General features: G+C 37.7%; 4 protein-coding genes and 1 long non-coding RNA gene across 6 annotated transcripts; 3 read left to right on the top strand and 2 right to left on the bottom strand.

The window, feature by feature from the left end:
* The first annotated feature begins 70 nt into the window (after positions 1–70).
* On the top strand, positions 71–1,324 carry LOC108652994 (uncharacterized). Its single transcript, XM_018103216.3, has one exon. The coding sequence runs from the start codon at positions 295–297 to the stop codon at positions 1,231–1,233; it is 939 nt and encodes a 312-aa protein (XP_017958705.1). The 5' UTR covers positions 71–294; the 3' UTR covers positions 1,234–1,324.
* A 1,545-nt stretch (positions 1,325–2,869) lies between these two features.
* PIG-V (phosphatidylinositol glycan anchor biosynthesis class V) lies at positions 2,870–4,814 on the top strand. Of its 2 annotated transcripts, none has more exons than XM_018106774.3 (2): positions 2,870–3,161; positions 3,230–4,814. In XM_018106774.3, exon 2 carries the CDS (start codon positions 3,236–3,238, stop codon positions 4,583–4,585), a length of 1,350 nt encoding a protein of 449 aa, XP_017962263.1. In that variant the 5' UTR covers positions 2,870–3,161; positions 3,230–3,235; the 3' UTR covers positions 4,586–4,814. The 2 variants fall into 2 exon arrangements, with proteins under 2 accessions (XP_017962263.1, XP_089117921.1); XM_089261795.1 differs by having other exon boundaries at positions 2,870–3,165.
* Positions 4,815–5,293: 479 nt separating this feature from the next.
* Positions 5,294–7,998, top strand: LOC108655077 (lipid transport auxiliary protein 1). The gene is made up of 3 exons (XM_018106776.3): positions 5,294–5,949; positions 6,013–6,425; positions 7,733–7,998. The coding sequence occupies exons 1-2, from the start codon at positions 5,408–5,410 to the stop codon at positions 6,422–6,424; spliced, it is 954 nt and encodes a 317-aa protein (XP_017962265.1). The 5' UTR covers positions 5,294–5,407; the 3' UTR covers position 6,425; positions 7,733–7,998.
* Positions 6,485–7,718, bottom strand: LOC108655076 (glyceraldehyde-3-phosphate dehydrogenase 2). The gene has a single exon (XM_018106775.3). The coding sequence runs from the start codon at positions 7,505–7,507 to the stop codon at positions 6,503–6,505; it is 1,005 nt and encodes a 334-aa protein (XP_017962264.1). The 5' UTR covers positions 7,508–7,718; the 3' UTR covers positions 6,485–6,502.
* A 3,183-nt stretch (positions 7,999–11,181) lies between the features above and the next one.
* On the bottom strand, positions 11,182–23,038 carry LOC149091210 (uncharacterized). The gene is made up of 3 exons (XR_016196902.1): positions 22,748–23,038; positions 22,314–22,512; positions 11,182–11,256 (listed from the first exon to the last, which is right to left on the bottom strand). It is a non-coding gene; the product is annotated as an uncharacterized LOC149091210 (long non-coding RNA).

Below are 23,038 nucleotides of genomic sequence, written 5' to 3'. Positions count from 1 at the left end.
GATAGGTTCGTAACTATAATACATTATTTAGTTTTGTCAAATACATCACATATAATGTAAAAACGTGTAAGCAACTAAGCTGGCTTTACGAAAGTAAAAGCTTCAAAACTCAGATAATTTTATTTCGTTGCAAAGAGGCCACATAACATTTTTTTTTAATACTGTATACATGGTTGAAGGAATTCAAGTAAATTCACGTAGCTCTTAAAATTATAATAAAGTGAAGCAATTGCTAGAATATTTAAGGAATCCGCAAAGATTGTGCGCCTAACGATCGACATTCACATTTGCAATATGACTGCGCGCGGTAAATTGACCACGCCCACTACAATGTCCGCGCCCATGGCTATGGCCCAACCGAGATTGAATTACAATCGGACCACAAATGAGACGTTGCGTGGCAACAGACTGGCGACGCCACTATCACCACACAAGACCGGAAGAGCAGGTCGATGCATCGGCGGTGATGGCGATGGTGGCACCGCTGCCTGGAAGAGAACCAAAACCACAGAGGTGTCAACTATAAGCCGCCTGGAGCTGACGGCACGGCTGGAGAAACCAACGATTGCCTCAACGTTGCGTTCGGCCAGTAATCGTGGCAGAGCTATCGCCCAAAAGGCAGCGGTTCCTCGCAAGCCAGCAACACCGAGAACCGAAACGAAGTGCTTAGATACCACATCAAAGCAAGGTATGCCGCGCAAGGCAGGTGGCATGAAAAAGGAAAGCTTAACGGAGGGACACCACGACTCCGCAAGGGTGGTGAAACACCCAATGTCAGAGACGGGTGTGCAAACGAATGAGGCGGAGATACTGAATCGCGATCTGCTCGTGGGAGATATAAAGCTCCTGTTGCCCTCCCCGGAGCTAACCAAAGAAATCGAACTGGCCCGGGCAGAGCAGAAGAAATCGTATAAATCAATGATACGTACATTTTCACCTCACGAGCAGGATGAGGAGCAGCACTTGGACGAGTTGAAGCAATACATGGAGCGCACTTATGTGACCAGGCGTAAGCCCAAAAAACCACCAATGCCGACGTTGGCCAACTATGAGCCTCATGAATATAGCAGCGTATTCGAGACGATGGATGAGTTCTTTACACGCGACGTACAGAAAGCCGAGTCCCTAACGAACATCAAAGACCGCATTAAGCGCAAGGAATTGGAATTAATGAGCATGTTCAACGAGGTGGAAGTTAGTGAAAAGATCGAATCTGATTCCGAAGCGGATTAGAATCAAATTTCTATAATTATGTAACTCTCAGATATATATTGCGAAAAAATGAAACAAATTAAGTGAATACAAAATAAATTCAAGTAAAATATTTGTCTTCATATTTTTTCAAATATGTAATCTTAAATTGATTCATTTTGATATCATTTTCTATATTTTCGTATACCTATTGGAAGAAAATATACGAATATATTTAACGAATTTTTTGCTTATCATAACAAGTAAGAAGGCTCTAGTTGACACTGCTCGACTAGGAGATACCCTAAGCCCTCTAAGCTGATATTTTTATCATTCTGTGTGCTTCTTTTATGCATCCACACATACATATGCAGTACTAGTACTTGAAATAATTTTTTACAAATTTTAGACGAAGGGGGCGTGGTACCCAAAATCTGTTGATTACAAAATGTTTGTATTCATCATATGTATATACACACCAAATGAAGTCTCCAGGTCTAATAGTATTCCAATGAGGCTCAAAAAAACAAAACCAATTTTTCGATTATTCCCGATAAAAAGCTATTGGATGAGTTATCGAAAAAATATGATAAGCTCGTACTGCGTATGGTATACAGTGAAGAACTAAATTATTGGCACAGCAAAATTTTTAAATCTTATAGCAATTTTTTAAGTATTTTGAAACGTTTTTTTAATGAAACAAAAAATTAACTAAGTAGAATAAAGTATTTATTAAGTTATACAAAAAAAATATTGCAAAAAACTTCATCGTACATTTTTTTAAAATTAAATAACCAAAAAAACCTAAATTTTGCTGAACAAAATTATGAACTATGTATGAACATACATCCAATACCAAGCAGCGCGAATACGAAGTTGGCCGGGACTTGCTAGACAGATGTTACGGCGTGGAAAACGTTGCTTCACATGTCTAGTCTATGTGTTGTTTGGTCAGTGGTATGGTATACATCAGCATTCACACAAAATTTCATTTCTCTAGCTCTTATATCTTTTAAGATCTCGGCGTTCATACGGACTCAACTCGTCGATCTGATCAAGAATATATATACTTTGTGGGGTCTGCCGCGCCTCCTTCTGTTAACCCTGAACCTCTGACTGACTACTGGTACTGACCAGACACTGGACCAGTGGTCAGTAGTTCAGGGTATAAAAACAAGTATGGTAAAAAAAAATGTCGCAAAAAAAAAATAGATAAATAAACTACTCAATATTTTTGAATCAAAAAAACATCATTAAAGATATGCCAATTACTAATAATTTGAAATTAATTGTACTAAATTGTAACCTAAGGTTTCACTAAAATCTGAGGTTTAACTCTTCATTTCAAAATCGACTTATTTTTTTGTACCGTGCGAACCTCTCGGTTTTTTTTTTATAATTATCTTGAAAAAGAACAAATGTCTAAAATCATATTTAGCACCAATAATTTATAATAAGCTCATCAAGAGCTAGAAGATGCCATTAAACCTATTTTACATGCAAAAAATACTTTACCTGCCATAGACCATTTAAAATACGCGCCGGAAATCGAAAAATGCAATGTTCTGTTATCGATAAGCAATGGAATAGAGTGATTCATCGCATTTAGCAGCTGTTCATTTGGTAATGCCGCTAATCATGCAATACCAAATTGGTATTTTCACACTGGGTTTGGTTGAATCGGACGCATTCTGACAATCTTTTCTTTTTTTTTTTTAATTTCTATAACATAAATTAAACTGACTAGTCGGCCAGTTTAATGTCAACCCACATTTAGAGAGTCTCATCAAGACTCTATTTTCACTCCAGAAACAGAACACCTATTGCTGTGCACTACGAATGCTGTAAGCATAGTAAAACATTTATTAAATATTCTTTCCAACTGCAGCGACCACATTTACACTCACAAACATATTCATATATATATATATAATATATATATATATATATGTATGTATTTATATAAATAGGTGAGTAAGTGAAGTGAAAAATTTGGCAAATGTAGCATGTGATTCACAAAAACTTCGTCCACCAACAGACAAAGATGACGCTTAAAGTTACGAAGCTTGCATTAACGAGTCGCCTCATCGTTCTGGCTGTCCAAATGTTGGCCAATTGGGCTGTGCCGGATCATAAGCCAGATGTATTTCGCATGCCAATGCCCATAGTGAATGCCACGGTGCCCGTACATGGTCTGGACACACTTGTGACGACCTGCTTGGGCGGCTTGAGGCACTGGGATGGCGAATACTTTCTGCATATAGCCTACTATTTGTATACTTACGAGAATACGCTGGCCTTCTATCCACTGTATCCAGTGCTCATACGGAATATGGCCATGGTTTGTGAGACCTTCAATGTGCCTATGTCGCGGCACGTTCTCATGCTATTAATCGCTGTCGTTCTTAACTTGTGGCTCTTCTGCAAGGCGGCCAATTACCTATATCAGCTGACGCAGCGTGTCTTTAATGATCTACACAAGAGCTGGAATGCGGCACTAATTTTTTGCTTCAATCCGGCGAGCATTTTCTTCAGTGCTGTCTACTCGGAGTCGCTGTTCGCTTACGCTAGCTTCATTCTGATGCTGGAATGTGTTCGGCCAAAGCAACAGTTTAATTTTGTACGCATTTGCGTCAGTTTGACGGCCTGCATCCTGTGCCGCTCCAATGGATTGATCGCCGTCGGCTTCCCGCTGTATTTCTTTGCGCGCCATATGATACTTACTGCAAACGTGAAACGCTGCAAGCTACTCATCAGTATGTCACTGGCAATAATCATCCCATTAGGCGTCTTACATGCCTACTACTTTTACATATATCGGATGTACTGTATGCCCAGCACTAGAGTGAAGCACCCAGAGCAGGTGGTGCATTACGGAGACGATAGGAACTATCTGCTTGCCGGAAGGGGGCCGGAGGGATCGCCTTGGTGCCAGTATACCTTGCCATTCCCCTACAATTATGTGCAATCTACCTATTGGGATGTCGGCTTCTTGCGCTACTATCAGTGGAAACAGTTGCCCAACTTTTTGCTCGCAATGCCCATGTTAGTCTTTATGCACTGGCACTGCTTCGATTATTTTTGGTTTTGGGCCACAAAACTGACGCCTCAGGCTTCAAGCTGGCGGGAGTTGTTGAAGGCACAAAAACCGCTACCATTTGTTCTGCATGGCGCCTTCTTGACCCTCGTCTGTGCCCTGTTTGTGAACATTCAAGTGTCTACGCGTTTGTTGGCCTCGGCCACGCCTATTTTTTATTGGTTTGCTGCTGATCATATGCCAAAGTCGCTGGCGCAACTCTCGTTCCGCTCAAAGGCTGGAGCTTTATTTATCTGGTGCACCACGTATTGTGCTTGTGGCACGATTCTATTCGCCAACAATTTCCCCTGGACTTGAACACTAGCTATATATTTATATATATGTATTGGTCTGGCATTTATATGTATGTATATGCATATATGCGGATGTATATATGCACGCTATTTTTTATTATTATATGCCAAAGACTGTATTAGCATTGGATTAGTTTGTAGATATTTTTATAGGTGACCACATGTTTATCAGGAAATGACAACCGAAAAGTAATTGCACTTATAGATTAAATTTAATAAATGTTTAAATCCGATTTTTGCGGGCACACACATGCTGATACGTTAATTTTTCGAGAACGGCCCAAATATATCGATTAGCTTTCTTTACGTACCGTATCGAAATAAAGATTATGATCTCCCAACGTATTTTACAAAGACTTAAGTTTGTAGAAAGTAAATATAACTATTGTGGGGTATTTTAATTATTTATGATGTAAACTATTTTTATTAAAGCTCATTCAAATTAAATATTTAATATCCCTAACTATAGTTCTATGGTTAGTGGTATATTATTATAATGTGTTTTTATGCTTAAAATAAATAAATGCGCCATGATATAAAGTAATAGTTTCAATCAGTTCTTGCAGCATATATTCTTTCACTGGTGAGAATTGGTCTGCGAGTTAGTTATCAGGAACTTAGGTTATTTGTTTTTCAAAAATTACAGAATAAAGTACCAAATAGATTGGAAAATATCGCATTTAAAAGGAAAATCTTTGCAGCACAAACATCGATAATTTAATGTAAGGTTGCAAAATATAAATAAATCGATTAGGTTGTGTACAAAATAGACCAAAACTAAACAAGAAGAAGTTCTCTTGTGGAAAATACGAAACGCGCCACAAAAATGGAACAGCTTTCGGGTGTTATGATAATCATTATCATAGGTGGTGGCGTGCTGACTTTTGTGATGCTCTTCATATTCGCAAAGCGCCAGATAATGCGGTTCACGCTTCGTAGTCGTCGCGGTCCCCATGTGCCAGTTGGCAATGATGCCAAGAAGGCGCTGCGCCGTGAAATTGAGCGCAGGTTGGACTGCATACAAAAGATAGCACAGGAGCCAAAATTGCTATGGACAGATACCGACAAGTATATATTGCAGCCAGGTCCGGAGCAGGAACTACCGCCCTATTATTATCGAATGAAGGCCGTGGACGATGTTAAATTGGTAGAGGCGGAGATAGCGCGTGCTGATGGCAGCATGCGGCACGCCCATGAAAGCTTGCGAGCCTTTCTCTTAACAACGCTCTCCGTTACGCTCAATGGTACTGGGCAGCGCATAATACATCAGTTCTGCGACACATACGAGCACGCACGACATGATCCAAACGAATTTGGTAAGGACGAATACGAGGCCTATCATCATATGCTCCTCAAAGTACTGGAAGCGTAAGTGCGCCCTATTCGTTCGTCGATTAAATGAAAACTTAATCTTTTTTCCTTTTTTCATAGTGCGAAGCAGCTTAAAAACTACAATTCTAGAAAGGCTTCACCTGCACGTACACCACGTAAACAGAAAATGCATTCGTTGCTCGATCCAGCTCGACTGCGTCCGCCACCCGTAGTAGAACAACCACAGAACAACGAGCTAGCAGCGGGTCAACATGCCAAAGTGAACATGACGCTGGGACTGCAGGGCGATGAACTGGTGGCTGCTGAGCTGGCCACCAATCCTTTGCACTTGCAAGCACCTGCCGAGCGAGATCTTATAATAAGGAACCGTATAAAGACACCTACACTAGATGATATTGTGGTCGAGACGGTGGTGGAGCAGACTCATGACGATGCGAATATCAGCACTGCGGAGCATGAAATAATGAGCATCTCATCGGTGCAGCTGCAGCGTAACTCGAGCGTTGTTTAAGGTAAATTGCTTCGATCCATTAACCAATATTGATTCTAAATAGTCATACTACTTTAAAAATTATTGCATTTACTTTTATTAGCATTTGTCCATCTTTTGCGAATATAAAACTAAATCGAGTAAACGACACGAGTAGCCTGTCTCATTGTCATACCATGAAATCAGCTTTACAAAATTATCATTCAGTGCAATGCACGCATTGGCATCAAATACTGAGGCATAGCGTGAGCCATTTATGTCTGATGAGACGACAGAGTCTTCTGTGTAGCCCAATATGCCTTTCATTCCACCCTTGGAAGCTTCTTTGATAGCTGCCTTGATCTGCTCCATTTTAGCTGAACATCCCAAACGACAGGTCAAATCGACAACGGAAACATTTGCCGTGGGCACCCGAAAAGCCATACCGGTTAGCTTACCATTCAGGGAAGGTATTACCTTTCCAACAGCCTTGGCAGCTCCTGTGCTGGCGGGGATTATGTTGCACATTCCGCTGCGACCATCACGCCACGCCTTAGCACTGGGTCCATCTAAAATTTTTTGCGTGGCTGTACAGGCATGGACTGTCGTCATCAAGCCTTCCACAATCCCAAAATTATCATGCACCACTTTGGCCACAGGTGCAAGGCAGTTGGTAGTGCATGAGGCATTTGATATGATCTTCATGTCTGGCTTGTACTGGTCTAAATTAACGCCGCACACAAACATTGGCGCATCCGACGACGGTGCAGAGATTACCACTTTCTTTGCACCGCCGTCTAGATGCACTTTGGCAGTTGCCAGTGTGGTAAATCGACCAGTACAATCAACGACCGTATCGACTGAATTTTCTTTCCAGTTTATTTTTTTTGGATCCGCTTCGTTAGTGACGTTTATCTTTAAGCCATTTACCATCAGAGTCTTTCCATCAATGGTAATCTTCTTCTTGAACGGGCCATGCGACGTGTCGAAACGTAGCATGTAGGCCATATATTTGGGTTCCATGGCTGGATCGTTAATTGCCACCACTTGTACATCTTGTCGCCTGATTGCCTCCCGTAGGAACAAGCGCCCGATGCGGCCAAATCCATTGATGCCAATTGACATAACTGCTAATTTTTATAATTAGGTTATACAAAACAACGACTTGGTTTCTGTATGTGCACAATTTTATAAATTGCCTTCTTTTTGCTCAAGTTACACTTCTAAGAATTTGAAAAAATTTGAAAGTTTAAGGTAAAGCAAATCAATAACTAATTTATTTAAATAATTTTTCATATCAACTTGACATACTTTCTAAAGCTTATATGATTTATTTTCGTTTATTTGCAGACATTCCCAGATGCCAGATCGCTTATCTGCATAAATCCTAACCAAAGTTGAGATAAATAAATTGGGCGCAGCGAATGTTATTTATTTCTGATAGGTTTTCGTGTATGTTATATAATTATGTTCATATAATTTTAAGAAAATTACCTATATATAAGCAATCGAATCTAATTGATCGACATTACTGGGACTATGTAAATATAATTATAATTATTTGATCATAATTTATTTGTATTTAAACGTAAGGAATAAAACTCAGTTTAATTATATTTCTTTTGTTTCCCTCTACTTTCGCATACGTTTAGTAAATATGTCATAATTTAAAGATCATGTATTAAACAATTTTTAGAAAGCACGTTGTTCCTCAAATGCTATAAAGAAATTGCGAACAAGTGGAGATAGAGAATTAAGAAATATTCAAATGAGTAGGCATATGGTCTCTATTTCATAGTCGTTAGATTACTAATTTTCTATGATACCCTCGGATTCAATTTAGCGCGTCTAATTGAATTGAATTGGCCCAATCTTAAACCCCCTCTTTCCTTTTCGTATCAAGTCTAAATATAGGGTTATAAATTAAGAGATACGACAGCTTACGCCATTTATAAATAGTATTTCATTGATCTTATGTGAAGTCTTAAAATAAGTCTTGGCCTAATGGCATAAGGCTTTTTGATGTTCAATTTCTGATCCAGGATATGTGTTAAGATGTGGACTTTATTTTATAAAAATTAAATATCCATTGTGCTTGGTTTGCCATTGGTCTATTGTTTAACGATTTGAATTATTCTAAGTAGGGTTGGCTATCCCTCAGATATCTACAGCTTTACTCAATGACTCAATGAACATGAAGCACACATAAATGTTTGCCAATTTTTGCGGTTTACCAAGCGAACGGCGCACACATGAAAGATTTTTGCGAAATCTATTACAAGTGTGTACAAAGAGTGTTTATGTGTGTGCGTGTGCTTGTCCGTATTGTGTTTTCTAGTCGGTATTTTGGGAATGCTGCTGGCTAAAAGTGGGGAAATCCATGTGTGAACAGCAGAGCCTGCTTGTGTTCATGCAGACGGCGCAAACACAAATCAAGCTGCAAGTCGTAAAAATTTTCAAGGGAAGCCTTCCGGAAGGTTTTTGGTATACAAATTGATGTTTGCTTATTGCATCGCCTGCAGATGCCTCAGTCTCAGCAGCCTGCGCATAATTAACTGACCAAGCCTTATAGAAAGCCAAAGCAGGAATTGATAAAGGACTTGCGAAAACTCTAACGAAATGCGTCAAAAAATATGGCAGAAGGCTCTAGTCGAGATCGCTCGACTAGGAGATACCCTGAACCCTCCAATCTGATATTCTAATCATTCTGTACTTGTTTTATGCAAATATACATACATACAAACATACACATGCATCCACACGAACGTGGGCTGCGCTGCAGTGTTGGCAATATTATGAGAATCTATTTGTCCTAGACGTACAATCCTAATGAAACTTTCAGAACGTAATCATAATGTTCAAGTGTATGTACATTCCAAAGCACAAGTCAAGTATTTGAAATGCGTTTTTCACAAATTTTAGGCGAAGGGGGCGGGGTATCCAAAATCTGTAAATTACAAAATGTTTGTATTCATCATATGTATGTATATTCGATTATTCTCTATAAAAAGTTTTCAGATTATTTATCGAAAAAATAAAGCAAACTCGTACAGCGTATGGTATTTCCCATTTTCAATGGGTTAAGGGTATAAAATTGCTGGGAAAAATTTAGTGAGTCCCATTGAATATTTAATCAAAGCTTTGATGTTTAGTTGACAAAAAACTGAAAATAAAAGAATAAGTTTTGGCTTGAGCTCCAGTAGACTCATCGACATACTCTACGTTCCTATTAGCCTTCCGTCTATCTACCATCATTGCATAGTCGCTTTCGTCTAACAGTTCTTGCTTAAACATTTAACTGGCGCTTTGTTAGTCAGCAACATTTTATGGTGAGACACACAACTGCTTATAAATCAATCGAGTGAAGCCAGCTGCCATCCATATGCCGAGTCCGGAGCCGCAGCCGGGATCGGTGTTGCTGTTGGGCCGACTGCGAGGCCGGGGCGAAGTCTGTTCGTACAAAATGCAAATGCGTGTCCATAGAACAACGCACACAAAATCAGCTGCGTTGCTGTGCCGTGGGCGCCATTATTCACCTTTGTCTGCCAAACGGCCCTCCATCACCCCCATGCATAGCTGATGTATCGAAATTTCGCTTGCCGAAACAGAGCCCCAGGGGCAGAGTTTCTGTTGAGGGGCCCAAACCACTTTGTATGAAGAGCTAAGCACTCTCAAGCATTTCGAATGAAAGTTTCTGCGCGTCGAAGTTTATGAGTTGAGCTGTTGGCCAAATGCATACAACAGCCAACTTAAAACCTTCCACTTTAATCTATAGATTGTCAACTTTACATTGTTTCGCAGCTTGTGCAACATGTTGCCAAAAGTGGTGCAGCATGTTGCCAGGGGTGCGACGCCCACGCAGCGCGATTTGCTCTCTCTTGTGGTAGCTGTGGACTCTCCTGGCACTGGCCGAGGTGAATTCTGACCCCGGACCTAAAAATGGGCCGCCTATTACGAAATTGCTGAACCTAACAGCATAAGTTTTAGTCAACATATTATATTCATATTTATATATTGAAACTATTCTATTTCTGATCCGGTCTGATCATAAGCTCGAGCTAAATGGAAATTGAGTCATGCTAACAGCTCGGTAACGGAAGCATGAACTTTGTTGCATTCCCTTTGCTTGTATTTTATTTTAACTGCTCAAATTTATGCGCAAAACTTTAAAATTGAAACTGTTTTTCGTTCCGACTGCAGCGACACGAGCAAAGTTTTGCATTAAAAATTGCATCAAGTGTACGCCAAGGTTAAATCCAAGCAAGTTTTTATGCCAACTGTTTGGCCAAGTTGAAAGCAACATTTTCCTTTGTTTAATGATGCTTCATTTATTTATGTTGAATATCGCCCACGCTCACTAAAAGTCGGATGGCACGGAAAAGAAAACAAAGGTTGAAGTTTTTTGGCCCAGTGAAAATTTCAAATTTCAGTCTTGCGAAGAATTGACTTAAAGAGAGTTTAATGAAGTCATAACTGAAAATATCTAAAACATATGTAAACGTTTGTTTTCGGTTTAAAACATATTATATTATATGTTTATAAAAAAAAAACAACACCGCTTCTCTACTGGAAACTTGTATAAACTAAATATATACACAATTGTTGATTTCGCTAGAATGACATTCGGGTAGCTTTCAAATTGTTTCTTGACTTGAAATAAAACATTAAATTTTAATAATTTAATAAAATAGTTTAGGAGTTGTCTAAACATCAATGACTTTTCTGTAATGAATCAATTGAAATGCACAATATTTATGCTTAATACATATTTAAAATTTATTTTAAATGTTTCTTCAGTTGGGTCGCAGTTAAATGCGTCTCTCGGGTGCCTTTACAACGTATTTATGGGCCACTTGTTGTATCGGGCATGGGAACTAAATAAAAGAGACAAGATGAGGATGAACATAAATAGAGCATCTTTAGGAGCCAATAACATTTAAGTCAATAGCAATAAATTGGTTGGGTTGCGAGCAGGCGTTGACAAAGGCTGAATTGTTGGCAGCTTAGCTGATGCAGCTAGAGCAGTACGCCGTGGCTTAATCGCATTTGGCCTATATCGCAAGCGGATGAAAAGAAAATTCTGCTGATGCAAATCAATGCATAATGTTACAGCAGCAACAGAAATTGTCGTCGCTGATGCGGCAGCAGATGATGCAATGCAGTTTGCCAAAAAATCAGCAAATAATTCAAATTTAAATGCAGCCTGCAGCTGAGAGTGCGATTGGGATACGGATAGCTTGACTACAAATTGAATTGTCAAACACAACTGCTGCAGCAACAGAACAAAGCCCCGTTCACAAAAGAGAGCAACTGCAGCAGCGATGCTGCGGCACTCACTGCGGTGCAGAACAGCACAGAGAGAGACAACTCAGGAGAGAGGGTACTGGTTCAAGTGGATATGGCCAATTCCTTTCGGCTCAGAACAAAAAGTTTTCACTGCTTTTGGCTGCATTATTCGACGACATAGGCAACAGAAACGGACAGTCAGTTTACGACCGGAGCAGACCAGACTGGAAAAGATGGCCCGAATTAGGCCAACGGCACGGCGTGCCATGCACCCTGTAGAGGGATCAGGCTGTCTGGAATGCGAAAGATGCTGAAACATTGGCCTGACTGCATTGCAGACAGTGAACTGAAAGTGGGCTACATACACTGGAGAAATTAGCCTTGAAGTTTGTATTACCATTTTTTATTATCAAATATATATTTGTAAAGTTTCTTAAAGTTTCAATTAGCAAACGTAAATAATAGATATATATTTTGGAGATATTTTCTTTTGCGACATAGAAATAATTTCTAGTACATATTTATGGACAAGAGTAATATTGGAACAGGCTAAAGATTGCTTATCTTGCTCAAAGGAATTTCTTCAAATCAATAAGAAGAAGAAGATTATTCAAATATAAATAGAAAGTTCGTAAAAATTAATTGTTGATGCAACCCACAAAAGTACTTCTCAGTACTTCTAAGTCACAGTTTGACAGTCACACAGCTGCTACAGGTTAACAGTTACCAGCGGTAAATACGGTTAGTATCGAACAAACTCTGTTCGACTGATTTCAAAGTTAATTACACTTGGGGAGGCATTCAAGTTAGTCTAAAAAATTAGCAATTTCGTAATTGAATAAAAGACAATAATCTATTGCCGAACAACTTTGACGTCTGCTAACTTTTCTTACTTTAAAGAGAATAATTATTTTCTTTGTTTTTGTGGGTTTTGTTAAGGCTCTCCAGTAGACATTGTAACCACAGACTTGAATAATCTTTGAGTCGATAATTAGTTATGACAACTTTAGACTCGCTTTATTTAACTGCCTAAATAAAAGATACTGTACTTTCGTTCTCGAAAGCTTTTACCAATATCGAGCAATATCTTACTTCCTACAGGGTATACTGAGAAAGGAAATAAAAACGAGTTTTATTACTGGCAAATCAATGGCAACCACTGGTGCCCCAATCAATTGTGAAAGGCCCTTTAGAATTCGATAGGATGATATAAGAGCAATTTGCAAGGCAATTTTACTCTTTACAAACTTTGCAAAGTTGTCAGCTTATGAAAAGTGTTTACTTTGTATATAAATAAATGTGAGCTACTTAAAGAGTTTTAGCCTGCTCTAAGCAGGTGAGCAAATTAGGTACCCACACATACAGACTCGCACACCCACACACTTCACAGGGAGTTATTTACGAGCTGGTCACTTGAAAAATTGCTGTGAAATTGAATCGCAATAAGGCGAAGCAATTAATTTGGCTGAAGGCAACCGCAGCAATTACATTGATATATATTTGTCTATATGTAAGGGGTTATGCACTGTATATGGTGTAATGTCAATTTGTTTGGTGCGCATTGCAGCAATAGCAGGAGTAGCAACAGCGTCAGCTACAGAAATGTGTACCATTACGTGTTACGCGACGTATACGTAATGCCAAATGTCATGAAATTTCATTACGATTCGAGTGCAAGCACCAGCAGAAGTCGACAAAATGTTGAACACTGGGTTAAACTGCCGGCTAAACCAATTACATTTGCACGCCATTGACAACAGCAACAATAATGTCAACAGCAGCCGCAGCAACACCAATAGCAACAGCAGCAGCAACATCAACTATATTGCCCCTAAAAGTTGGGAAGGAAACGGAAGGCGACTCAGTAACAGCGCTTGAAAAATGTCCACAATGAGGAAATGACGTTGAAAAACAGTAAAAAATACTCACAGCCACACGCTCACACACACACACACATGAGAAAGAGTGAGTCTTGGAGCAACAGCAACAACTTGTAATGAGCTGCAACTGAGAAGTTAAAGTGATTTATTCAATTCGACGCGGGCCCAAGTAAACAAGTAGCTCAAATAAAAAGTAGACAGTAAGGCTAAATATGCACTGTCGCAACATAAATACTCTACAAATTCACTTATTTTTTTATTGTATGTTATAAATGTGTGGAATATTGCTATTCTTCGAATTTACTTTTTGAATTTTACCGACTGGATAAATTATGGGACGTAGCAGAAGAAAGATGGTACAGAAAATAGCAGACAAGATGGCAAAACGAAAAATAAGATTAAGATGAGAAATAGAAAATAAATTGTAGAGAAAGAGAAAAGAGAAACACGAGAAGAAGTCGAGTTAAGGAAGTATCTTAAGTCGCACACGCAAACAGGTAGCTGTAGATCGCCTTTCATTTAGACTTTAGGCTTTGAATGAATATACATATATTATTCTACTATATTTGACACTTCTTTTGCTGGCATTATTTTCTTTCCCTTCCACTTGATTGCAGCTGCCATCCAGCGCAGCAACAAAGTGATATGAGATGGCCTTGCTGTACACACAAGGGGTCTGGATGTTCCGATTGTTCCTAGTGAGCTGTCTGCTGCAAGGCGTTACACAATTCTAGACGTATTTATAGGAGCCTAATGGAAAAGGGTAAACAAATTTAGGGCCTGAGTGAGCTTCCCAAATGATTGACCCGAAATAAGCCCCAGTTCCCAAGCTGTTGCCCGCTTGTCAAAAACTCATTTATTATTTAAATATTATCAGGCGAATAAAAAAGTTATGCAGAAAAGAATGAAGAGGCAGGCAAGCCAACAGGCAGACTGACAGACAGAATGCTGCTCATTTTTAAAAACTTTTCTGCCTACTTCATTCTTTTTTCTCTGTTAGTCCGCTGTCAACTTCAATGCGGCATAATGGGACACGGCAAGGTGGCAAAGCCGCGGACACTTGACGCAATTCCCACGCATTGTGCGTATAAAATTACAATTGGGAGCCCCGAAGATGGGAGACCAACACCAAAACTTTCTCAAATTTCTGCCAAAGTTATTGTACAATACAAACTTGAACAAAATGAACAATGCGAAAAGTGCATGAATTATGGTGTAAAAGTGAGCAGGAAATATCTGCTTACCGCCGAGCCTTCCAATGTAGTTAGAGAATGTTACAACTGTATTTGATTGGCTCACAAAAATGCTCAATATACATATCCGTTCATTTAATTTATTCAGATTTCATAATTTAAAATCATCTGACATCTACAGAAGTTTAGTTTTTTTCATTTATACTTTTTAATTATTTAACAAGTAAGAAAGCTCTAGTCGAGACTGCTCGACTACGAGATCCCCTGATAAGAAAGAAGTTTTTCTTCATTTTTATACCCTGAACCCATTGAAAATGGGAAATCAGGGTATAATGGTTTTGTTAAAAGCATGTAACAGGCAGAAGGAGACGTGGCAGACCCCACAAAGTATATATATTCTTGATCAGGGCGACAAGCTGAGTCGATTTGGCCCTGTCCGTCTGTCTGTCCGTCAGTCCGTCTGTCCGTCCGTCCGTCCGTCCGTCCATATGTATGAACGCGTCGATTTCAGAAGATATAAGAGCTAGAGACTTCAACTTTTTTTTTAAATGTTCGTATATATCACGCGCATATCGAGTTTATCACTAAAAAACGATAACTCATTCCGATACTTTTTTTATCGATAAAAAACCTTATCGAAGATCACTTAATCAATTATATCTCCTACATCTTTCAAGCTAGAGTCTCCAAATTTAAAATGTATATTAAGATGAATTTTATACAATTTCGGTTTTTGTTAAAATTTACCCCCCACCCCTAAATCCACCCCCTCACCCTCATCTTTGTAAAAGTCGTATATCAAATACTAGAGACTTGAGCTTCGGTATACACATACATTTTAACATTATGATTACGTTCTGAAAGTTTCATTACGATCGTACGTCTAGAAATTAAATTATTCAACAAATAAGTTCTCATTATATTGCCAACACTGCAGCGCAACCCAAGCGCAATCGCCTGTATATGTGAGTGTGTGTATATGCGTGTGTTTGTTTGTATGCGTGTGTGTGCGTGTGTTTGTTTGTATGCGTGTTTGTGTGTGTGTGTGCGTGTGTGTTTGCTAATTATTATTGAAATATCAGTTGCTTGTAGGGTTCAGGGGATCTCGTAGTCGAGCTGTCCCGACTACAGCTTTCTTACTTGTTTGTAATTAACTATATTGAAACAAGTAAGAGAACCGTCTAAGATGATATTCTAATCATTCAGAACTTGTTTTATACACACATACATATATGTATTTGCATCCACACGCATTCATAAGCCTGCGATCTGCTAACTGCGCTCCAATGTGGCAATATTATGAGAATTTATTTGTTGAATAATTTCTTTTGTAGACGGACAATCTTAATGAAACTTTTAAAACTTAATCATAATATTTTATCTAGTACCTGAACTACTTTTTATTATACCCTGAACCCATTTAAAATGGGAAATCAGGGTATAATGGTTTTGTTAAAAGTATGTAACAGGCAGAATGAGGCGTGGCAGACCCCACAATGTATATATATCAGGGCGACGAGCTGAGTCGATTTAGCCCTGTCCGTCTGTCCGTATGTATGAGCGCGTCGATCTCAGAAGATATAAGAGCTAGAGTCTTCAACTTTTTTTTTTTAAATGTCCGTATATACAGCGCGAATATCGAGTTTATCACTAAAAAACGATGACTCATTCTGATATTTTTTTATCGATAAAAAACCTTATCGAAGATCACTTAAAAAATTATATCTCCTACATCTTTCAAGCTAGAGTCTCCAAGTTTAAAATGTATATTAAGATGCATTTTATACAATTTCGGTTTTTTTTTTTAATTTGCCCTATATTCACCCCCTCACCCTCATATTTGTAAAAGGCGTATTTCAAATACTAGAGACTTGAGCTTCGGCATAATACTGCCAAGACTGCAGCGCAACCCAAGCGCAATCGCCTGTATATGTGTGCGTGTGTGTGTGTGCTTGTGTTTGTTTGTATGCGTGTGTGCGTGTTTATGTGCGAATTTTTATTGAAATATCAGTTGCTCGAAGGGTTCAGGGGATCTCGTAGTCGAGCAGTCTCGACTAGAGCTTTCTTACTTGTTTATATTGGGAGCGTGGTGTCCAAAATCTATAAATTACAAAAGCCTTGTATCCATTAAAGATATATTCAAAATTAATCTGAAGTCTCAGGACAAATATTTAAATTAAGCTGAAAAAAGGAAATCCATTTATCGATTATTCTCGGCAAAAAGATATCGGACGAGTTATCGAAAACATATGATAAACTCGTACTGCGTATGCAATAAACGAGTATACATACAAAATTTCAGCTCTCTAGCTCTGATATCTTTTGAGATCGACATACTCATGCAGACGGACAGATTGACGGACTCAGCTCGTCGCCCAGATCAACAATATATATATTTTATGGGGTCTGCGAAGATTCCTTCCGTTACATACTTTGCACAAAACCATTATACCCTAATGTCCCATTTATATATAAAAATGGGAGTGATTTTCCGGCTAAAAAATACTTTTTCCGAAATAATTAGAACGTGGCACAGGTGCATTAATTCTATGCTAGATTAATGTGCTTAAGCATAGGGGAAGGCTCACCAGGCTATACCCCATTTAATACAATTTCCGATCGCCCAGTAATAAAATAATAATTCTGTTAGATCAAATAGACAATTGGGTATTAACAGTGTTATATTAGCACTTTATGTTACCACTGATCAGTATGTAGTAGCACATTAAAAGTGGCGTGGTATCAATGAAATATAAACAGTGTCATATTAACAAAATTTATACATACTTTAATGAATCAGTCAAACGTATGCTTCCATTAACCCATTAACCCGTTCAAGTGGGACAAGAAATGAAAGCAAATTGGCGCAAAATAAAATACAAAATTTGGGTGTGACTGCAAAACGTTTTTTATGGCAAAAATAAAAGACAAAATTGTTGTGCAGTTGAGAATTTATGCCAGGACGTTTTCTGTGCCTTATCTTTGTCGCAGGACGCCCGCATGGCCCCACAGCTAAAAAATATTACTTAACATTTCTGTTTTTGTGCATAAATAATTGTTTATGAACACGTACCAAGAGGGCGGCAGACTGGTTGACAAACAATGGCGAGCACATGCAAAAGCGAAGTCAAGTGGAAGAGCACCAGAGACTGGCAACTGGCAACTGGGAACTGGGTTAGGCGGCGACATGGCACGACTTCGTTGACTTGCGTGACCAAAGTGCAAGAGGTGATAAATAACAGCAAAATGTAGACATCACAGAGTCACGGCCCAGAGCCAAGAGCTCCTTGCCGAGAACCTTAACGCTAGCGCAACCTGCTACCGAATTCTCGTGCATGTTCAGCAATATCGCAGCGGGCAGCGCAAACAAAGTTGATGCCACTTTCAAGTTTGTGTCGTGCAGTTTATAAAGTTGCAACAACAAACTATTTACGAGCTGGTTGTCAAGGCTGGTAAGCATTTAGCTCGGTTTAACACTTCGCTTGCATATGAGCAGCCAAAGATGCGCAATGCCATTTGCATCTCCACAATCTACACACGCGACCTTCGCCACGTGGCTCATCCTCGTGGTTGACCCTGGACTCGCGACCTAGCTGCTAACCACAAAACATTCACATGAAGATATCGCTCGTATTTAATTTGACACTCCTACAGAGAGTCATTCTCATTTTGAAACAAGTTCTGCAACCTGTATGTAAAAGGAAGTTGAATGACAAATATAATTTGGATTCATTATGTCCCTCATGATCGTATCTTCTTGTTTATTTATTACTGTAGAACAGCTGTGTTAAATTTTATGGGAATGTAGAGCATTATCATATATGTAATAATAATGTACAAATATATTTACCACCTTTGAATATTAAATAGGATATAAAAATAAAAGGAATCGAAGATTGTGAATATTATGGAAAACCTTGCTTGAACTTGATTTAAAATTTATCATTTTATATATTTTGACTCCCATTAAATATAAATATGACAATTTGCGATGAATTTCTAATTAAAATTCCGTTATGGAAGGAAGTATAAAGCAAAGCAGACACACAAGTAAATTGAATGAACCAATTATAACTTTGTATGCTAAACTATTACTATTATCAAATGTTAGCATTGACTTGATATTATGTACATATATATTACCGTTAGCTACAAAGTAAAAATTGAATCTGAGATGTCTACTCGGGACGCATCAAAATAACATTCACTGCAGTCATATTCATATAAATTGGGAGAATAATGGAAACTACAAATCAAAATTATTTCATTAATTAAACTGAGTTCTCAAAGTTGTCTTGTATATATTAAGTACACACATAAGCTAATATAAATTGTTTAACTATTCCTATAGCATATGAACCCAAATGAAAAATATCAAAATTAAAATGAGCTATATACACCATATATCCAAAAGGGTATTCAAGCTTCATAGTATTGTCATTTCCCTCTTTTTTCGCTATTTCATATGTCGCAGCACTCATCTCTTTCAGTAAAACCACCTTGACGGGAATTTCGTCCTTGTCTTTGTTTTGTTGGCATTGTGCAACAAGGGCTAAAAATACATATTAAAGTCAACATGCAGATGCTTCAAAGCAGCGAGGACTCATATGAGTGAGCTAGCTGAATGAGACCGACTAGAAGATACTGTGTCAGCTCATACAGATGTCTGAATCACTTGCAAACGGACTTCGGATCTTACTTCTCTGTCGTCTGTCCTTCTCTGAACTATATATATATATTGTTTTTTTTTTTCATGACTTGCTAATGCTTAGTCTGCCAATATAGATAAAGACAATGAATTAATTAGGTTCTATATATTTATATATACCTAGATAGATAGATACCTATCCTTATTAATATACTAAATAATAAATTGGAGACACACTAATATATATATATATATATATATATATATATATATGTATGTACGTATGTATATATATATATATATATATATATATATATATATATATATATGTATATATATATGTATATATACTTTATGATATTTGCACTTACTAAAGGCATAAGTAAATTATTATGTCTACGTATGCATAAAACACAAATGAACTGGTATATATCCTTTGTCCTTTGCCCATTACGTTGGGTTCTATTCAACGTTTGTTTGCCCAACTAGTACTTAACTGGGCTAACAATATACCTAGACGGCGCTGATGCGCAATACGCATTCGCCTCCTCGTGCCCTCGGCCCGCTCACTCCATTCCTATTTGTACTTCTGTCTCTGTCTAAGCACTCACATTAAACCATATTTGACAACTTAATTGAGGGCCTAACATAAGTTGAGGTTGCACTTGTTGTCAGGGCCAACAAAACATTCTCACCTCTTGAATGATTAATGCAATTCGATTTATTAAAATATGGTTGGGCGTGTCAGACAGAAGATTATATTGCTATACATGTCACGAATGATATTTTCTATACCATTTAATTATATTGAAATGATTTAATATCTCGATATAATAATAAAAGCTTTGCATTTTTTAACTAAATGCCGGATTCAGACAAAGTTATGTTGAAATCCATGTAACTGCAGCAGATCTTTATGCATAAATAAATAAATTCTTTACTCTAATACTCTAAAAGATTCGAAGATACCTGAAGCTATTTCAATTTTTGTAATGATACAGAATCTGTTGAATAATTTTTGTTCGAGACTATGTCTTTTAATTTGAGGGAAAGAGTTGCACGATACCGGGATACAGAGAAGTTGCCAGAAATGTGCTATATTCGCGGTCGGAGTATGCCTCAAAGATACTTACAGCGTTTATTTAATTTATTTATAGCTCTATGGAATTCATGGTGTATTCAACGTTCAAAATTAATTATCAATTATGTCTATGAACGGGCAGATGGACAGGAAGACATAGCTAGATCGAGCTCGCTCTTCCTTCTGTTGAATAATATATAATATATGCACTTTCAATTCCAGAAAACAAAATCTTAATTATTATTTTATACAATTTCGAGCTGTATGGAAAGGAAAAGTTTTTTTTCATGATTTTTTTTTTTGGCAAGTTTCATTATTTATTTATTATACAAAAAAAAAAAAAAAAAAAAACAAAAAAAACAAAAAAATAAGGTAAACTCATTTACATTTACTTATTACTTACTTATTACTTAAAAATTTTATTGATTGAAAAACGTAGTAACAACTGTGCCCAGGGTATCTCTCCTCTAGTCTAATACTCTCTCTGAGATACGAAAAATTTCATTTATGTAATTGTAAGCCACAAAATCGTATGCATTTCATTATACAAATTTGTAGGCTTACTGAGATTTCCATCTGAATTAAGTTCAATTTGGTAATATAAAATATTCAAGAATTAAAGTCTATGAATTATACATAAACAATTTTTGCAGTAACAAAAATATTGATTAGAATTTAGTGGCGGATAAAAACGTTTACATAATCTAATTGAAAAATTGAGTACTCAAAAAAAGTGCTTTTCAGATTCAATTAAAAATTGTTAATTGTGAGATAAGCATCTTCTTGAGTTCGGCTTAAATAATTTGCATTATGCTTATTAAATGCGAAACTGTCAAGGCACGCAAAATGCCGTGAGTGAAGACGTTGTGGTAAAGCGCAAGCAGATGAACAACTTTTCAACAAAAAGCAGCTACAAAAATCCACATAATCCACAAACAGGCAACGTGGAAAGGCATCATACGTATAGCGCGTAGGGCGTACAAAGCACTCGTGGATTCCCTGTCTTGGCCAGCGAGAACAAGAGATAACTCTGCCATCTGCTGCTTCTGTTTCTGCTGGTAGTCCTTTCTGTCTTTACGGTGCATTGAGGTGTGGGTATCTTCACACTAAGCTCTTAATTGGGTATTGAAAGCGAGTCGACAGCAAAGCAAAAACTTTGACTGCGGCTTAAAATAGAAAGATGGATTTCCTTGCTTGCCTTGAATTGTATAATGAGCTATTCGGCTGGCCACTGGGACCACACGAAAGTAAGGCGCAGTTACACGCCATAGCCCTGATTTGATTAGTCAGAAAGCGTATTTAATCTCCATAAAAAACGTATATATTTGAATTTACTTTGGCTTATACCCTGTACTCGAATGGATTGGAAAGGTACTCAAAAGAAGTGCGAAATTCCTTAGTCTCTTTTACAAAATGCCTTTCTATTCGAGTTTATGCAAGGCCTAATGGCTCGAAGAGTTGCATTAAATATTTTATGTTGAAGTAAATCGCCTTTCTATGTGATTCTCAATACCTTATGTAACGGTCGCATTCAATTTTGTCTGCAATATTTTTTGCTCTCTGCCAATCTGTTTGTCAATAATAATTGCTGCAATCACTGCCAGAGGGTATTTAATCTTCGGTTCAGTTACTAGCCGTGTTTACTCTCGATTTTCAGCTGCTGAACTGAGTCGATTTATTTACACGCTCATAACTTTTGGCAAACAGCGCGTGATTTTCTTATTTGTCTATTAAAATATATAAACAAAATATACGGTTTGTAATGCGCAATGTGAGTATATACATATATAAATTAAATGCGCATGAGGTATACGTATAAATAAATAAATAAATTGTTAATAACCGTCAGACTGTCAATATTTATATTAAGTACATATCCATCAGTTTTATGTTTTTCTGCACCATAGAGTACTTGATTACTCATACGCCGTGTATGCCTGTGAGAGTATTAGTGTGTGAGTGTGTGCGCCTGTGTATGTGCATATATGTTTGCCATCGATTCTGATGACATCATAATGTTTTTGCTGGGTGTCTTTAATACCCTGTAATATATAAATTAGCTTTAACAAACACCCGCCAAATGTTTCGAATACATATTAACGTTGACTCGAAAAAAATGATTGATTTATAATGAACTTAGGTACGTCGAGATATTTATATAAAATTTTAGCTATCAATTTATTTTATATTTTTCCTTAAAGTATCTAAAAACTCTGAAGTCTTCCGATGAGTTTACGGAATTTTTAATACAATCACTAATCTATTATCTATTATCACCTTCTCTATTGTTAAAAGGAAAAGCCGCGTCGACCACTTCCATCTAAGTCACTTGCCATTGTGGATTGGCTTAATACACGTATAAAATATAATAATGCCAGCTATTAGCCAACTTGACGACGCATATACACATAGGCGTGTTGCAGGGCGTGGCAAATGCGTTTAACTGTTATTATGCAGGGAAACACGTTTGAAAATGTACGTTAGCGTACGTTGCTTATTTTTTCTGCTGACGATTCTAGAAATTTTCCGCCGTGCAGCGCAAAAACAATTTACCGAAATGCGCGTAAA

The sequence above is a fragment of the Drosophila navojoa genome, chromosome 5 (assembly GCF_054131105.1).
Source record: "Drosophila navojoa isolate 15081-1374.11 chromosome 5, UAZ_NAV_1.0, whole genome shotgun sequence".
Classification (NCBI taxonomy): Eukaryota; Metazoa; Arthropoda; class Insecta; order Diptera; family Drosophilidae; genus Drosophila; species Drosophila navojoa.
The sequence above is the reverse complement of the archived record's forward strand: the minus strand, read 5'-3'. Positions and strand labels throughout refer to the sequence as shown.

Bases quoted from the DNA above. Each gene is read 5' to 3' on its own strand.
- LOC108655077 (XM_018106776.3), top strand. From the start codon at position 5,408: ATGGAACAGCTTTCGGGTGTTATGATAATCATTATCATAGGTGGTGGC. The intron at 5,950-6,012 runs GTAAGTGCGCCC...CTTTTTTCATAG, and splicing joins CTCCTCAAAGTACTGGAAGC to TGCGAAGCAGCTTAAAAACT.
- PIG-V (XM_018106774.3), top strand. From the start codon at position 3,236: ATGACGCTTAAAGTTACGAAGCTTGCATTAACGAGTCGCCTCATCGTT.
- LOC108655076 (XM_018106775.3), bottom strand. From the start codon at position 7,507: ATGTCAATTGGCATCAATGGATTTGGCCGCATCGGGCGCTTGTTCCTA.
- LOC108652994 (XM_018103216.3), top strand. From the start codon at position 295: ATGACTGCGCGCGGTAAATTGACCACGCCCACTACAATGTCCGCGCCC.